Source organism: Aulonocara sp. 'chitande type north' Nkhata Bay, linkage group LG22 (assembly GCF_057382095.1).
Source record: "Aulonocara sp. 'chitande type north' Nkhata Bay isolate Kocher_YH1m ecotype deep benthic linkage group LG22, A_spYH_male_GT1.1, whole genome shotgun sequence".
NCBI classification, from domain to species: domain Eukaryota; kingdom Metazoa; phylum Chordata; class Actinopteri; order Cichliformes; family Cichlidae; genus Aulonocara; species Aulonocara sp. 'chitande type north' Nkhata Bay.
In genome coordinates, this window is record NC_141364.1 from 33,748,393 (window position 1) to 33,773,596 (window position 25,204).

General features: G+C 40.5%; 1 protein-coding gene and 1 pseudogene across 1 annotated transcript; one reads left to right on the forward strand and one right to left on the reverse strand.

Annotated features, from left to right (window-relative positions):
* LOC147304530 (dynein axonemal heavy chain 6-like) overlaps positions 1 to 4,334 on the reverse strand; it is a 42,560-nt pseudogene extending 38,226 nt beyond the window's left edge.
* A 14,613-nt stretch (positions 4,335 to 18,947) lies between these two features.
* LOC147304532 (uncharacterized) lies at positions 18,948 to 24,729 on the forward strand. The gene is made up of 2 exons (XM_086279492.1): positions 18,948 to 19,121; positions 23,488 to 24,729. The coding sequence occupies exons 1-2, from the start codon at positions 19,103 to 19,105 to the stop codon at positions 24,339 to 24,341; spliced, it is 873 nt and encodes a 290-aa protein (XP_086135618.1). The 5' UTR covers positions 18,948 to 19,102; the 3' UTR covers positions 24,342 to 24,729.
* Positions 24,730 to 25,204: the final 475 nt, after the last annotated feature.

The following is a 25,204-nucleotide window of genomic DNA, read 5'->3' on the forward strand; positions in this document are numbered from 1 at the left end:
TTTAGATACTATATCTGAAGTAGGTTGTTCTTTTGTGCTCTACTTGTCCTGTTTCCCCAGGCCCAACAGCGTCTCCACTTTCTGAGAATCCTCAGAAAAATGGACCTGAAGAAGGAGCTGCTGACCGTCTTCTACCGCTGCTCCATTGAAAGTGTGCTGACATATTGCATCGGTGTGTGGTTCTCCAGCTGCACCACAGCACACAGAAAGGCACTCCAGAGGGTCATCAACATGGCCCAAAAAATCATTGGACATCCTCTTCCCTCCCTGAAGGACCTGTACAGCACTCGCTGTCTCAAGAGGGCACGCAGCATCCTACGGGACTGCACACACCCAGGACACCGGGTGTTTAAGCTGCTGCCGTCTGGCAGGAGGTTCAGGCTGCTGAGGTCCCGAACAAACAGACTCAAGGACAGCTTTTACAACAGGGCAACAGCCCTGATCAATGCAAATAGCTGACCTGACTGGATACCTCCCTGGACTTTTTAGGGGGAGGTAACAATGTTTAAAACGATAACAATAATATTTATATTTATAACAAGGTGCAATAATAATTAATGTGCAATAATAACAGTGTGCAATACACATACACTTATTCTTCTTTTTTATACTAAGTTAATATACTGTGTTGTGTTGTTTGTTACGTTGTGATGTGTCATATCGTGTCGTGTTGTGTTATATGTAGTGCCGACGTAGGACAGTTTTTCCAATTTCATTGTACTACTGTACTATGTATGACTGTGCAATGACAATAAAGAGTTATCTTATCTTATCTTATCTTATTATTTAAGGGCACACCATCCTGAGATAGGTCAAATTCAGTTAATAATCTGCGACTCACCTTGTCATTGTAAAAGAAAATTTTATGATGGTCAAGTTGTGTTATTTTTGGCATTTCTCATAGATTCAAGAGATGGCAACAAAGTTTTTGCAACAGGCTGCTAGTAACAAAGTGCCCGAAGATACAATCTGAAATTGGTTCTTTGTGAAGTTTGTTATGTGTAGACTTGTGCTGGTTCAGCTCTCGAGTTAGGGGCGTTTTTCCTGCTTGAATGGTTCACAGGTCAGTGTTAAGCCACTTAACAAACCAAGAAAATAATTCTTCTGAAAATAGTCAGATACAAGGACTGGATTGCCAATGACTGAAAAAGCAGCCAAAGACCAAAGGAATACTCACCCTGGACACACTTGGAGAGGTCCCGGAGATTAAAAACATAGTGGGACTTCCTGGGGTGGGCAGCAGATCCACACTTAAACAGTTATAAATCTCCACAGCTGCATGCACAATCTGTCCGGCACAGTCCTTCACTGCCCGGGAAAACTCAGAGGAAACCATTCAGTATAGCCTGGAAGGAGGTTGGGTATGAAAAGTGGTTGTAACACAAATGAGAGGGCATGAAGAGGGGTATACTGAAAATTACATATACTGGCGGAGCAGGAAATGGAAAAATTAAAACATTTAAAGTAAGTGCAACATCTCATAGAGAGAAGTTCATGGATATAACACATACAGACTGCTCAATAGAAATTCTTAATCTATCAAGATTAACTTAAACTAATAATAAATAAGCACGGACATGATATCTTTTGAACTGTAAACACTACTCCCTAAAATGTAATTCTGTACATACGTGTGTGTGTGTGTCAGTATTTTGGAGGAATCCTGACTTTGAAGATCTGTTTGAGGCTGGTGTCCGAGGGTGTTGGCAGGCACAACATGCTGAAGTGGCGAATAAGTCTGGGGGGGTCACAGGATTTCGCCCCCCTCCTGGAGGAGCACATGAGATGAGATGAGATAGCCTTTATTTGTCAGCTGCAGGTCTTTTGCCCACAACCGAGATGACAGACCTTGCCGACCGTACATACAATACAAACATCACATTGGGGAGACAGGTCAGGCCAGGTAGCAGGAAAAAAACATTGAAATGTGCAACACAGAAGGATAATACAGGAATGCACAGATATCAACACACCACAGCACAATAAACACAGACAGCAACATGGGAAAGAGTTCCAGTGTGCACATCTGATCTGGGACCGCTGCAATCTTTCTACTGCGCCTCCAACTGACCTGATGTCCACATCAGAGGGGAGGTAAGCGTTGGAGGTGGCGTTGGATCCGGGGTAGGGAGGGTGATGCGTCGGTGAGTGCTTATCAGTATCAGTATATGTGTGTGTGCGTGTCCATAGTTCAGCTGAGACAGTGTCCTTCGCCCTGCCAGGCTAAGTAAACAGTCTTCCAGCCAACCCAGGTGGCCTTGTAGGGAATGGGAAGGAACAGACTCAACACAGTCGTTATCAGGGAGTTGTTGTTCGGCTCCAGCCTTGAGCTGGCGCCGAAGGGGTAGCCAGGTTATGATGGTAATTGAGAATTTCAAGCTGTTTTTAACACTCCGACACTGGTCTCTCAGTCTCCCGTTAATAGCTGCGAGCTTCTCCGTGATGTTATTAGCCGTCGATTCTGTGGACTTGTCACTCTTTTTGCTCACATAGCAGATTCTGAGACCTCACGACCGCAGCCAACTGATCCGAGGTGTAATCCAGCTCCGCCCAGAGATGTTGTTCTGAGTTGATTCTTTCCTGATGTAATCCAACATACATACGCTCAAAGGTGTTATTCTGAGCATTCACTGCAGTTGTAAGCGCCTCCAAGCTCTTAACCATGCTGCCTTCAGTGAGCCCTTTCTGAGAAGTCGCACCTGTCGTTCCAATCCCAGCGGGCAGTCTTGTGGGGGTTTGAACAGCCGGTTCCGCTCTCTTAATTCTCCGATAAGCCAGGGCCAAGCCAGCTCCGATCAGCAAGAACCCTGTTATCATGGTTCCAAATAGGTAGATATCTTCAGCGTCCTCGATCGACAGTCCCGCCAGGCACACGATCCTCTGCCACCCGTCCATCGTGTATCCGGCAGGGAAAGTCCCTCCAGGGCACTCGGGTTCTCCCGAGCCCAGACTTCTCGTTAAAGGGTGTCAATAGCATTCAGAGACCAGTTGATCAAATCCATAATGCTGCTGTAATGGTCATTTCCTGAGAAGAAAAAGAAAGAATAAAGGGACTACTAAACAGCTGATAAAACGCTAGTATGTTACTTTTTCCTGACATGTCACCATTGACAATAAAATGTTCCATTTAAGATGAGGGGTTCCTTGTGTGGGGCATTTAAAGACAGTACAGAAATGTTCTAAAATCAGTTGTGCCTGTGTGTATATGTGTGTTTGTATAGCACAAGTTAAGGTAGTAAACATTCTATGGATGATGCACTGATCACAGACCACTTTTAATTTCGTTGTACCTGCGACAATGACAATAAAGACATTCTGATTCCCATTTTATAAATGGCAAGAAAAAAAGCTAACAAATAGCCCACAAGATTAAAAACAGCAAACAGAACAAATGAGGTTTTTAACCATGCTCAAAAACTGAACACGGGGAAAACATCCATAGTAGCCGAGTCTAGAACGATTTTGTCTTTACTTGTAGGCAATCTTTATGGGAACTAGAATGTACATGTTAACTTGTTATTTTCTCTTATATCGCGAGAGTACTGTTGCCCGCGAAGAGTTGTTGTTGGTGTAGAGAAAAATGGCGTAACGAATAAAGCGCTTGGAATGAGACTACGACGCCGTGTCTTTTGAGTTAACAGTACAGACACTAAAAATAAAAGGTTAAGACTTATGAGCAATTAACTTATAGCTAGTCTAGAACAGCCGTGCTAGTAGAACTGTCCTACCCTTGTTTTAGATACGTGCTTGTACTTATAGGAAACATGCCCCATAATCTTTCTAAAATCTGAAAATGCTCCTTCTTGTGGTTTTGTTTTTAAACTGTTTGGAAAAGTCTAAAATAGATAACCTCAACTGCAACCAGAGTTAATGTCTCATTACAGTGTAGCTCATCTTATTTGCATACCTGGATCTCCTTCCAGAAGAACTTCTTTCTGTCATAAAACCCAGAAAAGTCCTGGAACTGACGCAGGAGTTCTATAGGAGGCTGAGATCCAGAACTGTCCAGCTTAGGCATATTCAAGTCATCCACAAAGACCACCAACTTCTTGTTTCCTGGAGAGAAAAATAATAAATATTCAAGAAGAAAAAAGTAAACGTGTAAGCACTATTGGATGAATGGCCAGGCAGTAGATGTGTAGGTGAATAGTGGAAGCAACTCTTTTACCTAAGATGTTCTTTCTCTTTTTCTCCAGTTTGGACTCAATGACCTCCTGTGTACGGGCAGAGGAGGTCTGAGCAGAGAAGTTGATGAAGACAGGAAGATATCCTGCACTTTCCTGGATCCTGTTAAGCAGGCCCCGGGCCACCACAGTCTGCAAGAACACGTTCATCAATTACTTTTCACATATAAATTTTGATATCTGCATTCCTTTCTAAATTGCAACACCAAAATATTACCTTTGCTTCAGCACCATGGATATTTTGGATATGAAACCTAAACTAAGCACTGCTGCAGACTCGTGCCATTTCCTCTCTAAAACTCCTCAGCATTTTATTAATACGTCACCATCATCAGGGCTCTAGACTAACTTTTTGCCATGGGCGTGCCGGTACGCCTAACTTTTTAAAGTTGGGCGTACCAGCACAAAAGTTAGGCGCACACAAATTTTATAATAATTAATATAATGTGTTTTTCTGGATACACTGTGGTTTTTCAGCATTCAAAGATTGATGACACCGTGTCAGAGCTGGCTATGAATTTCAGAAGCATCAGGCCTTAACAGAAAAGTTAGCAATAGTTCTTTTCCTATTACAGCTACATCCACTTCTGTCGTGCCTAGGCTGCTCACTAGGGCTGGGTATCATCACTGATTTCTATAATCCATTCGATTCCGGTTTTCAAAGTCCCGATTCGATTCAACTTAGCCTCAGACAGTCAGAAATATTATAATTTAGGGCTGCTCAATTAATCGAATTTTAATCACGATTACGATCTGGGCTTTCAACGATCATTAAAAATGACTGAGCCGATTATTAGCCCCTCCCTCATTTATCCGCGACACCTTAAAGGCCGGTCCGTGAAAATATTGTCGGGCATAAACCGTCCGTGGCACAAAAAAGGTTGGAGACCGCTGATTAAGAGGACCCGAGGGAAGCTCGGAAAGCTAAGCAGAAGTTATTTGGAGAGTGACTGCTGTTGGTTGAAAAGAGAGTTTAAAAAAAAAAACTTCAGTGGTGTTGCACACTATGTTATATTATTTTTTAAAGTCATTGTTAACCCTTTAAAGCCGGTCAGAGCAGCACGCTCCGTTTTGCGTAACTATTTTTAAATCCCTGTAGAACCTGAACCGTGTAAGCTAGCGCAATAATTTGTTTTGCATATGAAACCGGAGGAGTTGTACTTACATCTGATGCCATCAGCTTGTCCTCGGTCACGGTTTCCTTCCACATATAGCTTTGCAAAAATTGCATAAAAAGCGCTTGCAGGAACAAAAACATAATATTCCAGAAACAGGCTTTGCCGATCCGATCAGCTGTTCGTAACACTTCCCACAGTGAAACAGACGTCAGCGCGAACTATCGCATGTCCGCCATTTCCTGGCCGAAACCGGAAGTGACGTCATTTTCGCGGAAATTGTAGTTTTTTACTTGTAGGCCTTAAAAGCCTATACTGGTCATGTTTGACTTTTCTGAATAGTTTCTGGGATGCTTAGAACTCGAATTGCACTGCTGGAAATAGTTTATTTTGATGCACCTGCTGTTTTCTTTGCAAATTTGCATCAAAGGATTGTTTTTTCGTTTTTCCTGCAGTATATAAAAATTGGTGTATCTCCAAAATAAAACTATGAAGACACTCAAAATAAATTTCCTGTTGTTGTAAACTATTTTTTGCAACTTTATTGTATTTAAAGTTTTGAGGGATAAACCTCTTAAATTTCTCCAAGTAGAAATATATGTAAAAAACAAAAAACAAAAACGATTTTCAAATTTTTTTGTAGTTTATTGCACTTTTTTGCAATTAATGTAGTTACTATGGACTTAATGGAGACATATTATTAAAATATGGGCTATAACAGTTGTATTGATGTATAGCAACTTGAAATGCTCCCACAAATGGCACTACAACATGTAAAAAAACAATATAAGCTCTGGCGGACTTGGTTCTATGGTAGGACTTAAAGAGTTAAATAAATATCGTCAAATAATCGAGATCTCAATTTCAGTGAAAATAATCGTGATTATCATTTTTGCCATAATGCTCCATCTAGAGAGAGAGAGAGAGAGAGAGAGAGAGAGAGAGAGAGAGAGAGAGAGATTTATTAGGGGTGCAACGATACACAAAATTCACGGTTCGGTTCGATACTTTGGTGTCACGGTTCGATATTTTTTCGATACAAAAAAATGTTCATGCATTTTTAATTTGTCATTTATTAAAATTATAAATATATATTTTAACTCAAAAGTACAGTTTTTAAATTTAACCCTAACCCTTGTGCGTGTTTTTTATTTTGACAGCGAATGCGCACCTGCGGACCACTTATGTGCAGCCCTGGTTATTTAGCTCGTCATATTGCAGCCACAGAAATAATTTTGTCCATGAAACCATAAAGCTGCACTTTCTTTTTGCCTTATAGTCTGATTTGTCATAACTTCTCCGTTTTGTGGTAAGCTTTTCTTTGGCTGTCACTTCTTCACCCTGACCTGTCTTATTTGGCTCAGCAGAACTAAAATATATATCTGTCTGTGAAGGTTCTCAGTCATCCAGGTCATCGTAGTCAAATATATATCCTGCTGCTTTTACACATGCACTCACATAAGCTCAGCGATTCTCTGCGCGATCAACCTCTCACATGTTTAAGCTGCGGGAGATTTCACTTGTCATGTTTGCATAGTAAGCTAACGATTAATAAGACGATGTCAGAGGAATTGGTGCACAAATTATCATCACTCACAGATCAGTGCTGTCGCTCTCTATACACAGTTCGCACGATTGCAAAGTGAAAGCAAAAAAACAAGCGCAAATTCAAACGCGACTTCAATATGTCACATATTGACAGTGGCTCACCGATGCCAATGACATAATTACCCAGCTACATTTCTGAAAGAATGCAAAAGCATTGACATATATTTTTCCTACAATAGCCCGACGGGCAGGGCAGAGATAGATTTTGGTAGCCCGACTGGAAAAATCGCTAGCTCCGGGACGTCGGGCTAGCGATATTGCGAGCCCTGTATCTGATTGAGGAATCACTCATCTTTGGAAAAGAGAGTTTATTACAGAGAAATATCTCTTTCCAAAATAAAAGCTATACTATCCGCTTCTTCTGGGCTATATTCTCAGCAGCATAAGGAGAATCATGTGCTAACAGCTGTTTAAATGACTCGGCTAAAGTTAGTAGCATGCTTGTTGTTTTTGTCTTTGCACTAGGATGATGTCGGTGTAAATGTGCAGTCATATTCGTTGTGTTCCCACTAGTGCTTTCAGGTTAATCTCGTTGAAATGACCTTAACGCCACAACACGGCAAATCTCCGTTAACGAGCTACCGCCGATCGCCCCGTGCATGGGGCTAGACGGCCAACACGTTAACGAGCTAACTGCGCTAACACACTAGCTCCCACCCATGTAATTGAGCATTGCGTGGCGCATCCAACATACTGTTTTACTTTAGTCCATGACTCGCTTACCTTCAGGGTCATACGTCACATGAAAACCAAAATAATTCCAAACGCCAGATCTGAATGAGGGGTGGGGGAGGTGCCCTGCGCTCTTCCTTCTGACTATGCTGTCTGTGTTGAGCGTTCAGTGGATCTGCGCTCGACAGTGCAGCCTAGGCGGAGTAGTCGAACGCAGATTCACTGAGCGCTCAACACAGACAGCATCGTCAGAAGGAAAGTTGATCAAATAAATTACAAATGTTGTATTGTTCGATACATATGCGTACCGAACCGAAAGCACTGTATCGAACGGTTCAATATCGATACGAATATCGTTGCACCCCTAATATATATCCATAAAAACCTAGAAGAACCGCCTGACAGATTCATTGTTTCTGGAATTGGAAGTTTAACTGAGAGAATATCAAGTTTCGCAGACTTCCACATCAAGAATTTTGTACCAACTTTGAACTCTTACAAAAAGGATAGCTCTAATGTTTTGCTTTTCCTCAAAGACTTCCCATCATTTGATACAGATATAATATTGTGCACTTTTGATATTGAATCTTTCTATACTAGGACTGGGCGATATATCGAGGTTTTTAAAAATATCGATATATTTTTATATGAGATATGAGATGTGACAACATCGTTTATATCGACTTAGTATATGTTACGTTATAATCATACTTGTTTGCCTCTTGTTTGCATTTACGTTTTTAGGTTCTGATGGATAACTTATAATTTCAAGTTTAGGAGATAAGTTGCTTTAGCTAATGTTTTTGTGTTGACAAAATTAATAATTGTCCTTTTTCTGAACTCATATTTTATTGTTTTTGCAACGTATTTCCTAAAGTTTACACAAGGTATTAGTTTTAGTTTCGGCAACGTATTTCCTAAAGTTCACACATGGTATTAGTTTTAGTTTCGGCAACGTATTTCCTAAAGTTTACACAACATATTTTTTTTTGTTTTGCCAATCAATTTCCTAAAGTTTAGAGAAAGTATCTTTCATAGTTTTCATGAGGTGCTCCCTGTTGTACCAATGAATGTTTACACAGTTGATTTTCAAATACAACTGCACCACTGACAATGTTGACTTTTGAGATCAGCCATTTTTAACATACTGACAACATTCAGCCACAAATAAAGTCCTTCCAAAAACACAAAAAAAGTCAAATTTTTGTAACAAATGTTACTCATCCAATTTTAAAGGTGGTGTTGTCAGACAGAATATCAAACCTATCTTGATAGATAGTCACTAACAAACAGATTCAAAACATCAGATGGCAGGATGTGAACAACTTCTATCTGGTTTCCATACAGCTAACAACTTTCAAACAAATTTTTCCACCACTTGTCTTTTAATAGTAATGGTATCAACACTCCAATTTCCTGTGAAGTTCAGTATCGCGCCACATTTGTTATAAAACTAGTACAAATGTACCTAAAACCAGATTATAAAATTTTTTTAAAACAGCTCAAGTTAGAATAAAACCTTTCAACATCTTATAATAACATGTTAGACATGAAATCTGCAATCAGCCATGCAAGCTACATTAGGTAAAGTTAGAACAGAAGACATTGATTCAGAACTTTCTGCACCTTACCGTTTTCTTAAAGACAGAAATTAACTTTTTTCAGAGCAACTTGCCACGAAACCCCAAAAACTGTAAATCAAAACAAATTGCCATTCTGTTTTACACAAGTTGCATTTGAGTTGAACATGTTGTCAAATAGGTTAGACTTTGGTTAAGAGCTTGGTTTTGAAGCTTCTTATCCTCTGGGAACATGTACAGTGGGGCAAAAAAGTATTTAGTCAGCCACCGATTGTGCAAGTTCCCCCACCTAAAATGATGACAGAGGTCAGTAATTTGCACCAGAGGTACACTTCAACTGTGAGAGACAGAATGTGAAAAAAAAAATTCATGAATCCACATGGTAGGATTTGTAAAGAATTTATTCGTAAATCAGGGTGGAAAATAAGTATTTGGTCAATAACAAAAATACAACTCAATACTTTGTAACATAACCTTTGTTGGCAATAACAGAGGTCAAACGTTTACTATAGGTCTTTACCAGGTTTGCACACACAGTAGCTGGTATTTTGGCCCATTCCTCCATGCAGATCTTCTCGAGAGCAGTGATGTTTTGGGGCTGTCGCCGAGCAACACGGACTTTCAACTCCCGCCACAGATTTTCTATGGGGTTGAGGTCTGGAGACTGGCTAGGCCACTCCAGGACTTTCAAATGCTTCTTACGGAGCCACTCCTTTGTTGCCCGGGCGGTGTGTTTTGGATCATTGTCATGTTGGAAGACCCAGCCTCGTTTCATCTTCAAAGTTCTCACTGATGGAAGGAGGTTTTGGCTCAAAATCTCACGATACATGGCCCCATTCATTCTGTCCTTAACACGGATCAGTCGTCCTGTCCCCTTGGCAGAAAAACAGCCCCATAGCATGATGTTTCCACCCCCATGCTTCACAGTAGGTATGGTGTTCTTGGGATGCAACTCAGTATTCTTCTTCCTCCAAACACGACGAGTTGAGTTTATACCAAAAAGTTCTACTTTGGTTTCATCTGACCACATGACATTCTCCCAATCCTCTGCTGTATCATCCATGTGCTCTCTGGCAAACTTCAGACGGGCCTGGACATGCACTGGCTTCAGCAGCGGAACACGTCTGGCACTGCGGGATTTGATTCCCTGCCGTTGTAGTGTGTTACTGATGGTGACCTTTGTTACTTTGGTCCCAGCTCTCTGCAGGTCATTCACCAGGTCCCCCCGTGTGGTTCTGGGATCTTTGCTCACCGTTCTCATGATCATTTTGACCCCACGGGATGAGATCTTGCGTGGAGCCCCAGATCGAGGGAGATTATCAGTGGTCTTGTATGTCTTCCATTTTCTGATGATTGCTCCCACAGTTGATTTCTTCACACCAAGCTGCTTGCCTATTGTAGATTCACTCTTCCCAGTCTGGTGCAGGTCTACAATACTTTTCCTGGTGTCCTTCGAAAGCTCTTTGGTCTTGGCCATGGCGGAGTTTGGAGTCTGACTGTTTGAGGCTGTGGACAGGTGTCTTTTATACAGATGATGGGTTCAAACAGGTGCCATTCATACAGGTAACGAGTGGGGGACAGAAAAGCTTCTTACAGAAGACGTTATAGGTCTGTGAGAGCCAGAGATTTTCCTTGTTTGAGGTGACCAAATACTTATTTTCCACCCTGATTTACGAATAAATTCTTTACAAATCCTACCATGTGAATTCATGGATTTTTTTTTCACATTCTGTCTCTCACAGTTGAAGTGTACCTCTGGTGCAAATTACTGACCTCTGTCATCATCTTAAGTGGGGGAACTTGCACAATCGGTGGCTGACTAAATACTTTTTTGCCCCACTGTACATGACAAAGCACATTTTTTTGCAGAACATGCAAGCGGCCGTCGTTATTGTCGGACTAAGATGCTCTTAAATCTGGGAGTAATCTGGGTCCTAAACTCCATATCTTCAGGTCAAACGAACACTGCAGCATCACTGAGAGTTAAAAACTGTCTAAATTCTTTCATCTTTAATAAAACGATCAGCATTGCTGCTTTACCAGGTGTAACTATGAAGTTTAACTTCCAGGCATCCATGAAAACAAAATTTATTACATTTAACGGAGTTAGAAGTTAGCAGGAAGCTAGCGGAAGCTAGCGGAAGTTAGCTCGCTAGTTTCGCTAGTTACCTAAGCATGATATTGCATGTTCTGACTGAGAGATTTCTGAAAAAAATCAAACGTACAGCTCTGCTATCACTTCCAACATAAATGAAGACAGGAAACTAAACAGCAGTGACGTTTGTAGGGTTACTGAAGTTGGGCTAGCTGGTATTTAACAATGATGTGCTACGTGATCGCTAGCGACACAGCTATGTTAGCATAATATAAACAGTGAAGCTGGAGGACGAACACTAACACTTTTCCACTTAAAAAAGTTAACGTTAAGGTTTCTGATAGTTAGAGACAAATGCAATCGCATGGCAGGATGCTGTAAACGGACCAAACTTCAGTCAGAAGAACAACTGAGATAATCCATCCACAATACGAGGTTAGTCATTAATATACTGCAACAACATGGGAACAGAGCAGCTGCCAGAGAATTCAACATTAATGAATCAATGGTACAGAAGTGGAGGAAGCAAGAAGAATGAGTTTAATAAAGTTTGATTTATCTGACTGCTTTGTTTCGCTTAATGTGCCTTATAATCCCGTGCACCTTATGGTCCGAAAAATGCGTACTGCACACTGCAGTTTAATGTAGCAAAGCACCTCTTTTTAACTTCAGTGGATATTATACATGGTTATGCTCAGGATATGTCAGCACATTTCTACTGGAAATGCCTTTTGGTTAAACTTTCAGCAAGGAATTTGCATTTGCACTGTTACATTTTTATAAAGCTTTAATGTACATAAAAACCAGCTTCTTGTTTAAGTGAAAATAAATGGAAGGTTGTCTTTTTGCGCTAGTAATGTTGTGGAGTTGTATTTTGTCTCGCATCAATTATATTGTCAGTTATATCGTTATCGCAAATTTTCAAATATATATCGTGATAAATATTTTTGGCCATATCGCCCTGCTCTACCCCTTAGTATTGTGGAGAGAGAGTGTAACGTACTGAGGGAATAGGAAGACCTCTTATCAGAACCTTATCCACCTGGCTTTACAGCTTTTGTGTACCCCAGCTTCATCTGTTCCTGTGAGTTTTCCAAAGCTGGGGAAATGGTGTAAAAAAAAAATCACAATAGACTGAATGCAAAAACATTGGATAAACCTATTTTTCTGAATAGAAATTTATAATAAACTCTGAGTCAAATGGGTAATATTACATTCACAATACTTTCATTTTAATTTTCACTTAATGTCATTCATAATATATTTTAAAGATGTCTACAATATTTGTAATATAGAAGGTATAAAATGATTCCATGGAAAGTGCAATGTCTTACTGTGTATACAGTGTATATAAGCATAGCTGGACTGGCCATCGGGCATACCGGGCATTTGCCCGGTGGGCCGCTGGCGATTTTTTGTTTTTATGGGCCGATGGATTTTTTTTTTTATTTTTATTTTTTTAGGAAGGGTATATATATAATGAAAGGTGTTGGATTGGCCAATTGATCATGATCGATTCTGGGCTGGACCAATTACAGCCGAGGAGGCTGGATGCACCTGCCCCCTTGTTTAGCAATCACGTGATTTTCGCGCATTGCATGCCGGGAACTCGTGGCAAAACAATCCAAGTACCGCATCAAATGCAAGCATTTGCAGCACCGCAAAACGTTCATTCTCCGGTTCCAATGCCTTCTTGTTTTTTCTTTGACGCACAAAAAAGGAATGTACAAAACAAAAGGAGAACAATGCCGGTGTTGTGCCAAAAAGTGATTTCCAATGTTTCCGTGTATTTTTTATGTGTAATATCTTTACGTATGTTGGTAAATAGACTTCGGTGAACAGCGTTTACAAAGGGGTTATATATAGAATTAAAAGATTATCTGTTTTTTCAAGTATCTTTATAACTCTGTGTTATTGTACTCACATTATAACCAATCCGGTCCTTTTTCCCCACTTACAATATTTTTACAGAACTATTGTAATATTTGCTGCCATTTCTGCTGTCTTACTCTTACAAAAGATATTTTTAATGTTAATGAGATTCTTTTTTAACTGCATAAATAAAGGTTCTATAAAAGTCGCTGCCAAAAACTGATTGCGGCTTCTACCTTGTTACACGAATGTTGTTTGTGGCTCAATATGACTTTGTGTCATCCATGAGGGATGCATTTGACATATGTTTCACATATTATAGGCCAACAAGTTACTTATAGCAGTTTAAATACGAGCAATCAGTTTTTGGCAAATACCGGAAATCAGTTTTTGGCAGATAATCACTTTTTGGCACAACACCGGTCCGTACAAAGACAGACTCGACGAAAAGACAAAGAAAAGATACGAGGAAAAAAATCAAAGGAGTGAAAGGGTTAGACCCTTACGAGCACACAGAGGGACAAAAGACGTTAGCGTGCTGCCCAACTGTCACCACGCTCAGATTTATAATCATACGGTTCTTGGAGTGAGTGCATACACTCATGAAGTTTAGTAACTTCAGGTCACTGCAACAAGCCCAGGTACAGTTTACCGACGGATGGGTGCAGGACCTTGAAATGCACCGTGTAGAAAGTAAAGACCATCGTACGAACAGAGGTAAGCTTACCAGTCTCACAAATCGTCGTCATAAATACACATTCGTTAACCATTTATTAATATAACCTTTGAGCTCAACGGTAATTAATTAGTAGTGGAAATAATTTCTGGTAGCATCACAGAAATGTAGCAGTGACAATAATATTGTATGCTGTAATCGTACTGGACAATTAGTGATACAAAACAACTGTTTTATCCTGTGAATAAAAGTACATGTTTTTGTCAATGTACCATAATAACAGAAGCGAAACACAATATTGTGTCAGGACAATTCACTATTTATGCACAATAAACACAATAAACAAAGGAGCATAGCACCACAATTTCTGTTCAGCGCCAGACTTGCTTGTAACCTATATCACCAATTATGTTAAGAAAAATGACGTATTAACTACTACAAAACTCTGACCTTTGTGGGAATGCTTGGAGCAGACTAACATGTGAGCTGGAGGGTTCTGAGACGTTATATTTGGTATATCCAGACCATCCGTCGGCTCTTACTTCGGAAACATGGCTTAAAAATTTTCTCTTCAAGGACTTAATCCGACACAATATTGCGTTTCGCTTCTGTTATTATGGTACATTGACAAAAACATATAGTTTTATTCACAGGATAAAACAGTTGTTTTGTATCACTAATTGTCCAGTACGATTACAGCATACAGTATTATTGTCACTGCTACATTTCTGTGATGCTACCAGAAATTATTTCCACTACTAATTAATTACCGTTGAGCTCAAAGGTTATATTAATAAACTGTTAACGAATATGTATTTATGAAGACGATTTGTGAGACTGGTAAACTTATGATACGTACGATGGTCTTTACTTTCTACACGGTGCATTTCAAGGTCCTGCACCCATCCGTCGGTAAACTGTACCTGGGCTTGTTGCAGTGACATGAAGTTACTAAACTTCATGAGTGTATGCACTCACTCCAAGAACCGTATGATTATAAATCTGAGCGTGGTGAAAGTTGGGCAGCACGCTGACGTCTTTTGTCCACTCTGTGTGCTCGTAAGGGTCTGACCCTTTCACTCCTTTGATTTTTTCCTCGTATCTTTTCTTTGACTTTTCATCAAGTCTGTCTTTGTACGGACCGGCATTGTTCTCCTTCGTTTTGTACAGAACCTTTTTGGGGGGCAAAGAAAAAGCAAGAATTTATTGGAACCGAAGAATGAACGTTTTGCGGTGCTGCAAATGCTTGCATTTGATGCGGTACTTGGATTGTTTTGCCACGAGTTCACGGCATGCAATGCGCGAAAGTCACGTGGTCTGTCAATCTCTATTGAAAGCCTGCGTGCGCTAGTACCTCTTGCCACAAGTTCCCAGAATCCTTTGCGGTTTTACCCCTGAATGACGTCACATTTTCAATCTTTATCGTGGTGGGCCGGTCTCTAGTCAAAATGCCCGGGCCAATTTTTTGTCCCAGTCCAGCCTTGTATATAAGTATGACTAGGTCATTGAATCAGTGTCTGTTGTGCGTCTCAAGTAAGTTGCCTGCAATGATATTTAAGGTCCAGCAGGTGTCAGTATGGAGCAAAACAGCAAAACTGTGTCGACACAGTGTCGATACAGTTTGGGGAATGTGCTGAAACGCTTCACGAGGCCTCATCTACCCATCCCTAGTGAAAACCTAACACTCAACTAGTTAGTTCAAACATGACCACACTGAGGTTTGTCACATGGATAATACGTGGAGTTGGTTCAAGGGAAAAGAGGCTTAAAATTACTAACCGATTAGATGACTTACAGGCAGACAGGAGACACGTATGTCCAAAACATTTGTACACACAGTCACTTCTCCACAGTTCCCTCAAACGTACTCAGCCTGTTACAATTTAAAATAAAGAGGCATAGCCATTTTAATTAGCAGAAATATATACGTTTTCAAAATAAAAGTTCTAAATGTTGTTAACTCCTCCTTTTTTCATTATTTCTTTTCTTCCTTGTCGGATGACTCTGACACCACACTTTATAATAGGAGGAGACTTTATCCTCGTATTTAATCCAGAAATTGACAGGCTCAGTACAGCAGTTTGTCAAAGGATGTTCTTAAACAATACATGAGTAATTTTGGTCTTTGCGATGCTTGGCTTTCACATCACCCCACTCTCAGGGACACGTGAGAGTGGGGTGAGCCACGTGGGCGACCGTGGCTCAGGGGGTTGGGAATCGCATCTGTAACCGGAAGGTCGCCGGTTCGATCCCTGGGCTCTCTGTCCTGGTCGTTGTGTCCCTGGGCAAGACACTTTACCCTACTTGCCTGGATGACTGAGAACCTTCACAGACCTACTTGCCTACTGGTGTTGGCCAGAGGGGCCGATGGTGCGATATGGCAGCCTCGCTTCTGTCAGTCTGCCCCAGGGCAGCTGTGGCTACAACTGTAGCTGCCTCCACCAGTGTGTCAGAGTGAATGAATAGTGGTATTGTAAAGCGCTTTGGGTGCCTTGAAAAGCGCTATATAAATCCAATCCATTACCTTGCTTTTACGACTACACCACTCATAATCTGGTTTAGGCTGCTTTTTTAGTTAGCAGCATCACCAGGGACGTGCAGAGAGGTTTAAAGGGGCGGGTGCTCAAAGTTAAAAAGGGGCACATTGAACCAGGCTGAATAACAACAACACACATTCATCAAGAATCTAATATGGGAGGGGCAGGGCTGTGTTGATCTGAGACTGTAGACATTAAAAAGTCCACAGGAGAGATGGGAGCTGATTAAACAAGTGTCATGAGATAATAACAAAATGCAAAGACTGGTGACAGCGCTTGGAACCATAAGGCAACAAAAAACTGTGAGAAATAATTTAGGCTCTGCCTGTGAATCACTCTTTGCTTCTCTTCTTCCTTCCTTCCCATCATTTCATATATCACTCTCCACTTGCTGTCTATCTGAGAACAAGGCACAACTTGCTATTGCAATAAACTATAATCTAATTATCCACACCTAACAACTCCAGCACTTAATCTAAAATAAAATGATGACAGAAAAATGTTATAGCCCTGCCTTTAGTAGCCTCACACAGCTCCTGCTGTTTCCTCCTCATGTCCTTACCAGGCATGTCTGCACAATGTTATATCATGAGTAATACTTTTTTTTAAAAATCCATCTAAATAAAACACACACATGCACACACAGTGACATTTTAGACCTTCTTCAGAATACTGTATATACTATGGGCATCCTTACATTATTATTTATTACTAGAGCTACAATAATAAAGCAATGAGGAGGGGGAAGTAATAAATATGAAATAATGTATTTATGATGATTCCATTTGTTTCACTATCCACTCTGTGCAGGGCAAAGCTTATTACATGTTTAAACTGATACAATCATTTTACTGCTGTAAAATCTAAATTTTGTCTAATTTAAAATATAAATCTAATATCAGAATCAGAATACTTTATTGATCCCTGGGGGGATCTGCTTCTTAATGTATGTTCTTTAAAATACAGCTTGTGTTTTTTAATATATTATAATTATAATAATGCATAATTATGTGGACATGCATATTAGATCGTTATTAGTGAAATATAATCCCTCCAGAAAGGCAGGAAAAGCCCGGAAACTTCCTTTAAAACTAAATATGTTCTAAATACTTTAAAACTAAATATGTTCCCTAAAACGGTGACAGAGCTACAGACCCATGACAGCCTTACACAGGTAGCCAGCAGCTGTGACCAGCACTACCTGTGCAGTTAATAAAAGGACAGGTAATGTTTGTCGCGCTGTTGCACGCACAGCACGCTCGTTTGTTTCAGTTCGTCAGTTGCAACAAGACAGCTTACCAACGTGTACGTAATAAGCTACTCCTGGGTGCTACACACTACAGTGTACGCTGTACACCTACTTACTGGTTGTGTCGCATCAGTCTGTGTCTCTGAGTTAACTTGTGTTTCTCCTACAGCTCCGGACCGCTAAAAATGCGCGTGCTCTTTGTGAGCTCGTTCCCGGCTCGTAACCAGCGCGTTCTGCCGTCGAGGGCGATCATTGGTTAAATGTGATCATGTGACTGATGCAAGCCAGATCCTTTTATTTAGCAAAACTGTGATTAATAGTTAAATATTATTGTTGAGGAGCACAGACAGGACTCCGCACCCACACACACATTAAAAAAAAAAATAAATAAATAAATAAAATTTAAAAGTTGCCTCAACAAAAGTGCACTTTGGGCACCCATCAGGAAAGGGGCGGGTGCTCAAGCCCCTCTAGCCCCCCCCCCCCCCCTCCCTCTGCACGTGCCTGAGCATCACAGGCATTCAGATTCATCCTGTCATTGTCAGTGATCCTGCACCAGAATCTATCTCTCTGACACAGAAAAGAGTCAGACCACTAATTAGGAGCTGGAAATTTAACACATTATTACTGAAAGAACAAGACTTCATTAATTCAGGTACACAAAGGTACTTAGGTGTACCTGTGTGTACACCTGTGTGCACAAACAGGTACTCACAGGGACTCTATTTTCTCACAGGGACTCTATTTTCTGAGGGGCTGAGGCTGTTCTTTCAGCCAATGCTCAGGATTTTCTATGAGTCCATCCTCTATGCTGTGTCATGCTGGGGCAGCAGGAAAAGCTGATCTGAAAGGCCAGTGATGTTGTGGGGATGGAGCTGGATTCTCTTAATAAGGTGGCGTCACACTTCATGAGGTGCTGGCCAGTCACAGGAGTGTGTTCAGTGAGACACTAAGATTTTCCAAATGCACCACTGAGGAAATCACTCCTGCCTGTGGCTCTATCTCCATCTAATGCACACCCTTAATATCTGCACATCCTCTACCAGTCAAAATAACAAAATAACAAAGTTTTACAGTTGAGAGTAAAATGACAATAATATATATTTAATCTCTGTAATATTCTGGATTTTTATAATAAAGCTTTTTTTTTTGTATATATTAGAGCTTTTTCTTAAGCTCTTTCTTAAATTTTGCAACTTTGTAATTTATTGTAATATTTAACTTAGTCCAGGTTGTTACTGTTGTTGTCTCGGAGCAACAGTAACCACGTGATTTCCTTAGGGATCATGTGGATTAATAAAGGATTCTGATGACATGGGCTTGCTTTAGCGTTGTGGTTTTATTTTGAAAAATGTGCCGGAAGTGATAGCGGCCAGTTGAGCGGACTTCACGCTGTTCTCGCTTAGCAGAGAGAATTACAGCTGGAACCAGAAAGTTCTCCAGAGTCCAGTTCTGTGGACGGAGCAGAGGTGGACTGACACAGTGAACCACCGGATGTGGATTTAAAAGCGGAAATGGAGGCAAGAAGAGAAGGTTAGTTTAGTCGCTGCTGCTGGAAACAGGCTCAGTGTTGTGCTAGTGCTGCTAAGCTAACGTTAGCATCGTGCTACAGATGCGGCTGTCGGGTTCAGCAGCAGTAAACAGAACATTTCAGGAAGTCACGGCAGAACGTGTCGGGGATTTAAAGACAGCAGGTCAAAGAGTGATTATCTTCAGTGTGGGGTGTAGTCTCGTTGTCAGCCCGAAGGCCGGAGCCTCACAGATGCCTCCCTATTATACTTAAAATGCTGCCATTTGTTTATATATACTCGTGTTCCAACTGTGGCATCCGCAGTTTCCACGAACAGCAGCACAGACCTGCTAGTATATGATAAAGTGATCTACTACAAGCTTCGATCGCACCTGTTCAAGCACTTTCTAACATTAAAGCCTCTATGTGTGCCACAAGCGTCGGTGATAACCAGAGACCACAAGCAAGCATTCTGAAGTTTGTCCTGTGCTTTTTGTGCTGTCCAAAAACTGTTATCATCATCATCATCATCATCAACTTTATTTATAAAGCACTTTAAAACAACCACAGCTGACACAAAGTGCTGTACATTGGAACTGTAAAATAAAATTACATGAGATATAAATAAAAAACAAAAGAAGAGTGAAATCATTAATTAAATAACTACTGCATTAAAAAAGAAACTAAGTCTCACTGAGGTTAAAAGCCAAGGAATAAAAGTGGGTTTTAAGACGTGATTTAAAAGTGGACAGTGAAGGGGCCTCTCTAACATGCATGGGCAAATTATTCCATAATTTTGGAGCCACAATAGAGAAGGCCCCGCCCCCTCTGAGCTTCCTCCTGGATCTCGGTACCTCCAGGAGCAGCTGGTCAGCTGACCTGAGAGACCGACAGGGTATGTGGGGATGAAGAAGCTCAGAGAGGTAAGGCGGGGCAAGACTGTGAAGGCATTTAAAAACAAACATAAGAATTTTAAAATTAACTCTAAAAGACACAGGCAGCCAGTGCAGAGAGGCCAGCACTGATGGTGTATATGTTGATTAATATTAAGTTAAGTTGAATATATGTTAATACGACTGGAGATTTTCTGCAGATTTTTCTCTGTAAAACAAACGGCGGTGGATAGAGCAGCTACAAAATTAACATCAGAGTTTGTTAATCAGGTGCTCTGGGTCCTGCCAGCTTTTTCCAGTAAAGGATGTAATTAGGGCTGGGCCATATTATACTGTTTACAGTAATACCGGTACAATGTTAGGCAACGAAAAGAAAATGAAATATCGCGATAGAATATGAGTAAAACGCGCATGCGCAGTTCCTTTGTTTTCATACGCACATGGCCGATTGTTGAGTGAAACAGATGAACCAGAATTGGTTTGTAAAAATGGAGCAACTTCAGTGGTGTGGAACTGGTTTAGCTTTCGTCCGTCAGATACACAACAAAGCACTATTTTTGGTAGCGCATGCTAGCGCAATAGACCTCAATACTTGAAATGTGCAATTCACTTGTATTTTTATTTTTTATTCCTATTTATTCTATTTATCCCCTTCGTATATTTTATTTATATTGTCTCTGTATTTATATATGTGTGTGTGTGTGTGTGTGTGTGTGTGTGTGTGTGTGTGTGCATGTGTGTGTGTGTGTGTGTGTATATATATATAATATTCTGTAACTCTGTAACTTCTGTCGGTGCTGTGCTTTTTTGGAAATCGAATTTCCCAGAGGAACCCACCCGAGGGATTAATAAAGTTCTATCTTATCTTATCTTATCTTAGCGGGCCGTCGTTATTACTGTGTTGTTTGGAAAATACGGCGCACTTAAAATCAATCCTTTGATTTTTCTGAAAGTCGACAGAGCCCCTTATAATCCCGTGTGCCTTATGTATGAACTCTGGTTGTGTTTACTGACCTGGAAACGATTTTATGTACACGGTGCTCGAAAATCTGTCAAATGTTTTAGTAAAACTTTGCTAAGCTACGAAGCCGCACCGCTTGATGGATTGTGGGAGCATTACGGCATCGTAGGCGGAGCCTCGCGGAGTGATACGTACTGTGCTTCAACATAATATTACCATATTGTGTGTGTATAACCTCTTTTTAAGTTTTGTGGATATTACACATGGTTATGCTGAGGATATGTCGGCCAGCTTCCACTGGAAATGCCTTTTGGTTAAACTGTCAGCAAAGAATTTGCACTGTTACATTTTTATATAACTTTAATGCACATAAAAAACAGCTGCTTGTTTAAGTGAAAATACATTGATGGGTTTTTTGCACTAATAAAGTTGTGGAGTTGTAAAGTATTTTGTCTGGTGTCAATTATATCGTCAGTTATATCGTTATCGCAAATTTTCAAATGTATATCGTGATAAATATGTTTGGTCATATCGCCCTGCTCTAGACCCAACAATAACACAGAGAGCTCCATCATGCTGTCCAGATGGGTACATTTTGAGTTTGGCTATTCCAGACTGAGGCAGGGCCAAACGCCTGGTCAAAGTTTCTGTAGGGCTCTGTATGTTTTAGTTTGCATTAGTAATGTCTGTTTTTGTATTGCAGCTTTTAGGATTGTGATTATTCAGTGTTTACTTAAGTTCAGCTGATATTAGAGAGTTTTGGTCACAGAAATCCTAAGGAGGAGGGAAAAGGTTATACTGGATCTTCTCCAGCAGGAAAATAGAAGAAAAGAAGATTTAATGCAATAACATGTATTTTATTTTTATATTTTTGGATTACACAGGAGTAGATTCAATTCACTGTTATTTACACAGCGCCAAATCACAAGAACAGTTCCCTCAAGGTTCTATATATTGTACAGTAGACCCTACAATAATACATACATACAACAATCATGTGACCTCCTATGAACAATAGAGGTGGGAATCACTATACATCCCACGATACGATATTATCACAATACTTAACGCACGATACGATATTATTGCAATTTTATTTATTTATTATTATTATTATTATTATATTATTATTATAATAATATATTATATTATTATTATTTATTTATGAAAACTATGCAGCCCATTCAGCAACTGAAGAATTTGAAAGTAAATTAAAACAAAATATAATTTTACATTAAATAAAAAAGTTTTAAACTTAATTAAAATAAAACATAAATTAAAATAAGTAAACTGTCATGTTTATTGCTGCCAAAAAAAAGTTAAACACATTTGGACAGTGAAGGAATGTCAGGATTGTTGCTCAGAAAAAGGATCAACATGCTCTGAAGTCAGAGCACAAAAACCTTTTTTGTAACAAAATATCGATTTCTGCTGTCCCTGTATCGATACATTATTAGCAAACAAAATATCACGATACTACACAGTATCGATTTTTTCCCCCACCCCTAATGAGCAGCACTTTGGCGACAGTGGGAAGGAAAAACTCCCTTTTAACAGGAAGAAACCTCCAGCAGAACCAGGCTCAGGGAGGGGCGGGGCCATCTGCTGTGATTGGTTGGGGTGAGAGAAGGAAGATGTCTTTCTGAAAGCGCTGTAACTAAGTGTAAGGATATATTTCCTCCACTGTTGTGATCTTCAGTGCCTCGTGCCAACACAGTGTAGAGCAGCTAGAACTCCCACAAAGGTCGATTATCTTGCTAATAGTTTTACTTCTTCACTGCGTACAACTCTAGATACTGTAGCTCCTGTGAAAAAGAAAGCCTCAAATTAGAAGTACTTGACCCTGGTATAATTCTCAAATGCGCATCTGGAGAAGAAATGGCATCATGCTAATTTAGAAGATCATCATTTAGCCTGGAGAGCCAGTTTGCTGCTTCATAAAAAAGCCCCCTTTAAACCTAGAACATCTCACTGATTGAAGGAAATAAGAACAAGCCTAGATTTCTCTGCAGCACTGTAGCCAGGCTGACAAACAGTCAGAGCTCTGCTGAGCCAAGCATTCCTTTAAAAGGAAAACTAAGATCAGCTTGGAGCTCTGAGGAGGCAGGAATGATGTCCATCAATCAGGACTTGGTCCTGAAGCTGATATCCAGCTGAAGTTAAGAAGAGGGTTCACCACTGTAAATCCTGGCTCTATTTTCCAATAAAGGTCTTTGAATCTTATGAAATGCTTCTGATCATTCTTCACTTCATCATAGAAACATAAAATAAGTAATCTCAATAAAACCTGTATGTGTGCTCAGTGTATGAAACACATTTGTGCCACTCTACGTCTGAGTGGAAGTGTTTCTTGGGCGTCTGCTTTACTTCCCTCCTGTGTCCACTGCTGTGTCTGCAAACTGTGTTAAAGCAGATGGTGAATACAGTGCAACCAAGCAGATTAATAACAAGTCCAAGCTGTCACAAATCATCTGCATGTAGTATTTGTGGTTTCAGTGACACTGAGTAATGTCAGTGTTAATGTCTGTGTTTCAGGTTTACCTCCAGATGTCCAGAAGGTAATAGTTGGTGATGAAGAGGAGCAGGAGGGAGTATTCATCAAAGAGGAACAGGAGGAGGTCGACATCATCAAGTTCACATTCAGTCCTGTTGCTGTAAAAAGTGAAGAGGATGAAGAGAAACCTGAGTCCTCTAAGCTTCATCACACCCTGACTGAGAAGCGCAGAGACTCTGTGGGAGGAGAGGATGCTGGCAGACCAGCACCAGATCCAGGTTTAGATCCTGAGGACAAGGACATGGAGACGGAGGTCCATGAAGGAGATCTGGAGGAGAGCAGTGAACCTTCAAGCTCGGAAGAAAGCAAAGTGCTCGCAGGGGATATGAAATGTGTCTCGGGCGAAGAAGCGCTCATCTGTACCGAATGTGGGAAATCGTTTAAGCGCATGGCACACCTGTTAAGGCATAAACGGAGCCACACAGGAGAGAAACCGTTCGGTTGTCCGAAGTGCGACAAAAGATTCGTTCAGAGCGGAAGTCTTAAAAAACACCTTTGGACTCACACGGGCCAGAAACCGTTCAGCTGCTCCGAGTGCGGCCGATGCTTCATGGAGAAGGCGGCGCTGACGAACCACATGACGCTTCACACGGGAGAGAAACCGTTCAGCTGCTCCGAGTGCAGCAAGCCCTTCAGCTGCCGCTCGGCCCTGAACGCTCACATGAAAATTCACAGTGGGGAGAAGAACTTCAGCTGCAGTACTTGTCTCAAGACGTTCACCTGGAATTATCAGCTGAACAGACACAAGTGTATCAGTCCGAAACCAGCCCGAAACCGAGTGCTAATGCCTCGGCCTCACAATGACAAAGTAGTTGTGTTTGTACACTTCACCTAGTGATTTCAGCGGCTGAGTTATGAAGTTTATTTCAAACATAATCATGATTTCATGTTTCTTTGATGAATTAAATGCTCAGAGCGTTTTCATTGGTCAACGACTAACTTCAGACAGGAAGAAACTTTTTTTTTTTTTTTTTACTTGAGTGTCTTTTCAGTGTGTGTTCTTTAAAAATGCTCAGATTCACGTTTAGTTCTGGATTTCTTTTTGGGGGGTTTGTTGGAGGCAAATTTATGAAGTTCAGAAGTAATGAAAACATCTTGATGTCATTAGCATCATCGCTCACTCTCATCAGCTATGGAGGACCACAAGAGCCACGTGTATCGAAACATTACTAAAGTAATTTATTATTTTATCATTTAAAATAAAAACACTATTTTTAAATCAATATTTCAAAATGAATTATCAATCCATTAATAAATACTTCATATCGAAAATTAATTTCACCTGTTTATATATGTGTGTGTGTGTATATATATATATATATATATGGCTAATCACTTTGTCAAAGAAACTCTACACTGTAACGATTCTTGGTTGAATGGTGGAGGTTAGGAGAGAGGAACCAGGTGGCTGTCATCTGGTAGTTAAAAACTGGAGGTTATTAGTCAATTATCCAATCCGAGGATAGGCCGAGACTCCACCCAGATCCCTAGCAGGCACGCCCAGGTGTCCACCTCCTAAGAGAGAAAAGGGGAAAACAAAAACCCACAGCCATCCTCTGGTGGGAAGAGTAACACAAAACAAACACAACACTGGATCATAACAATATATATATATATATAATATATATTAGGGGTGCAACGATATTCGTATCGATATTGAACCGTTCGATACAGTGCTTTCGGTTCGGTACGCATATG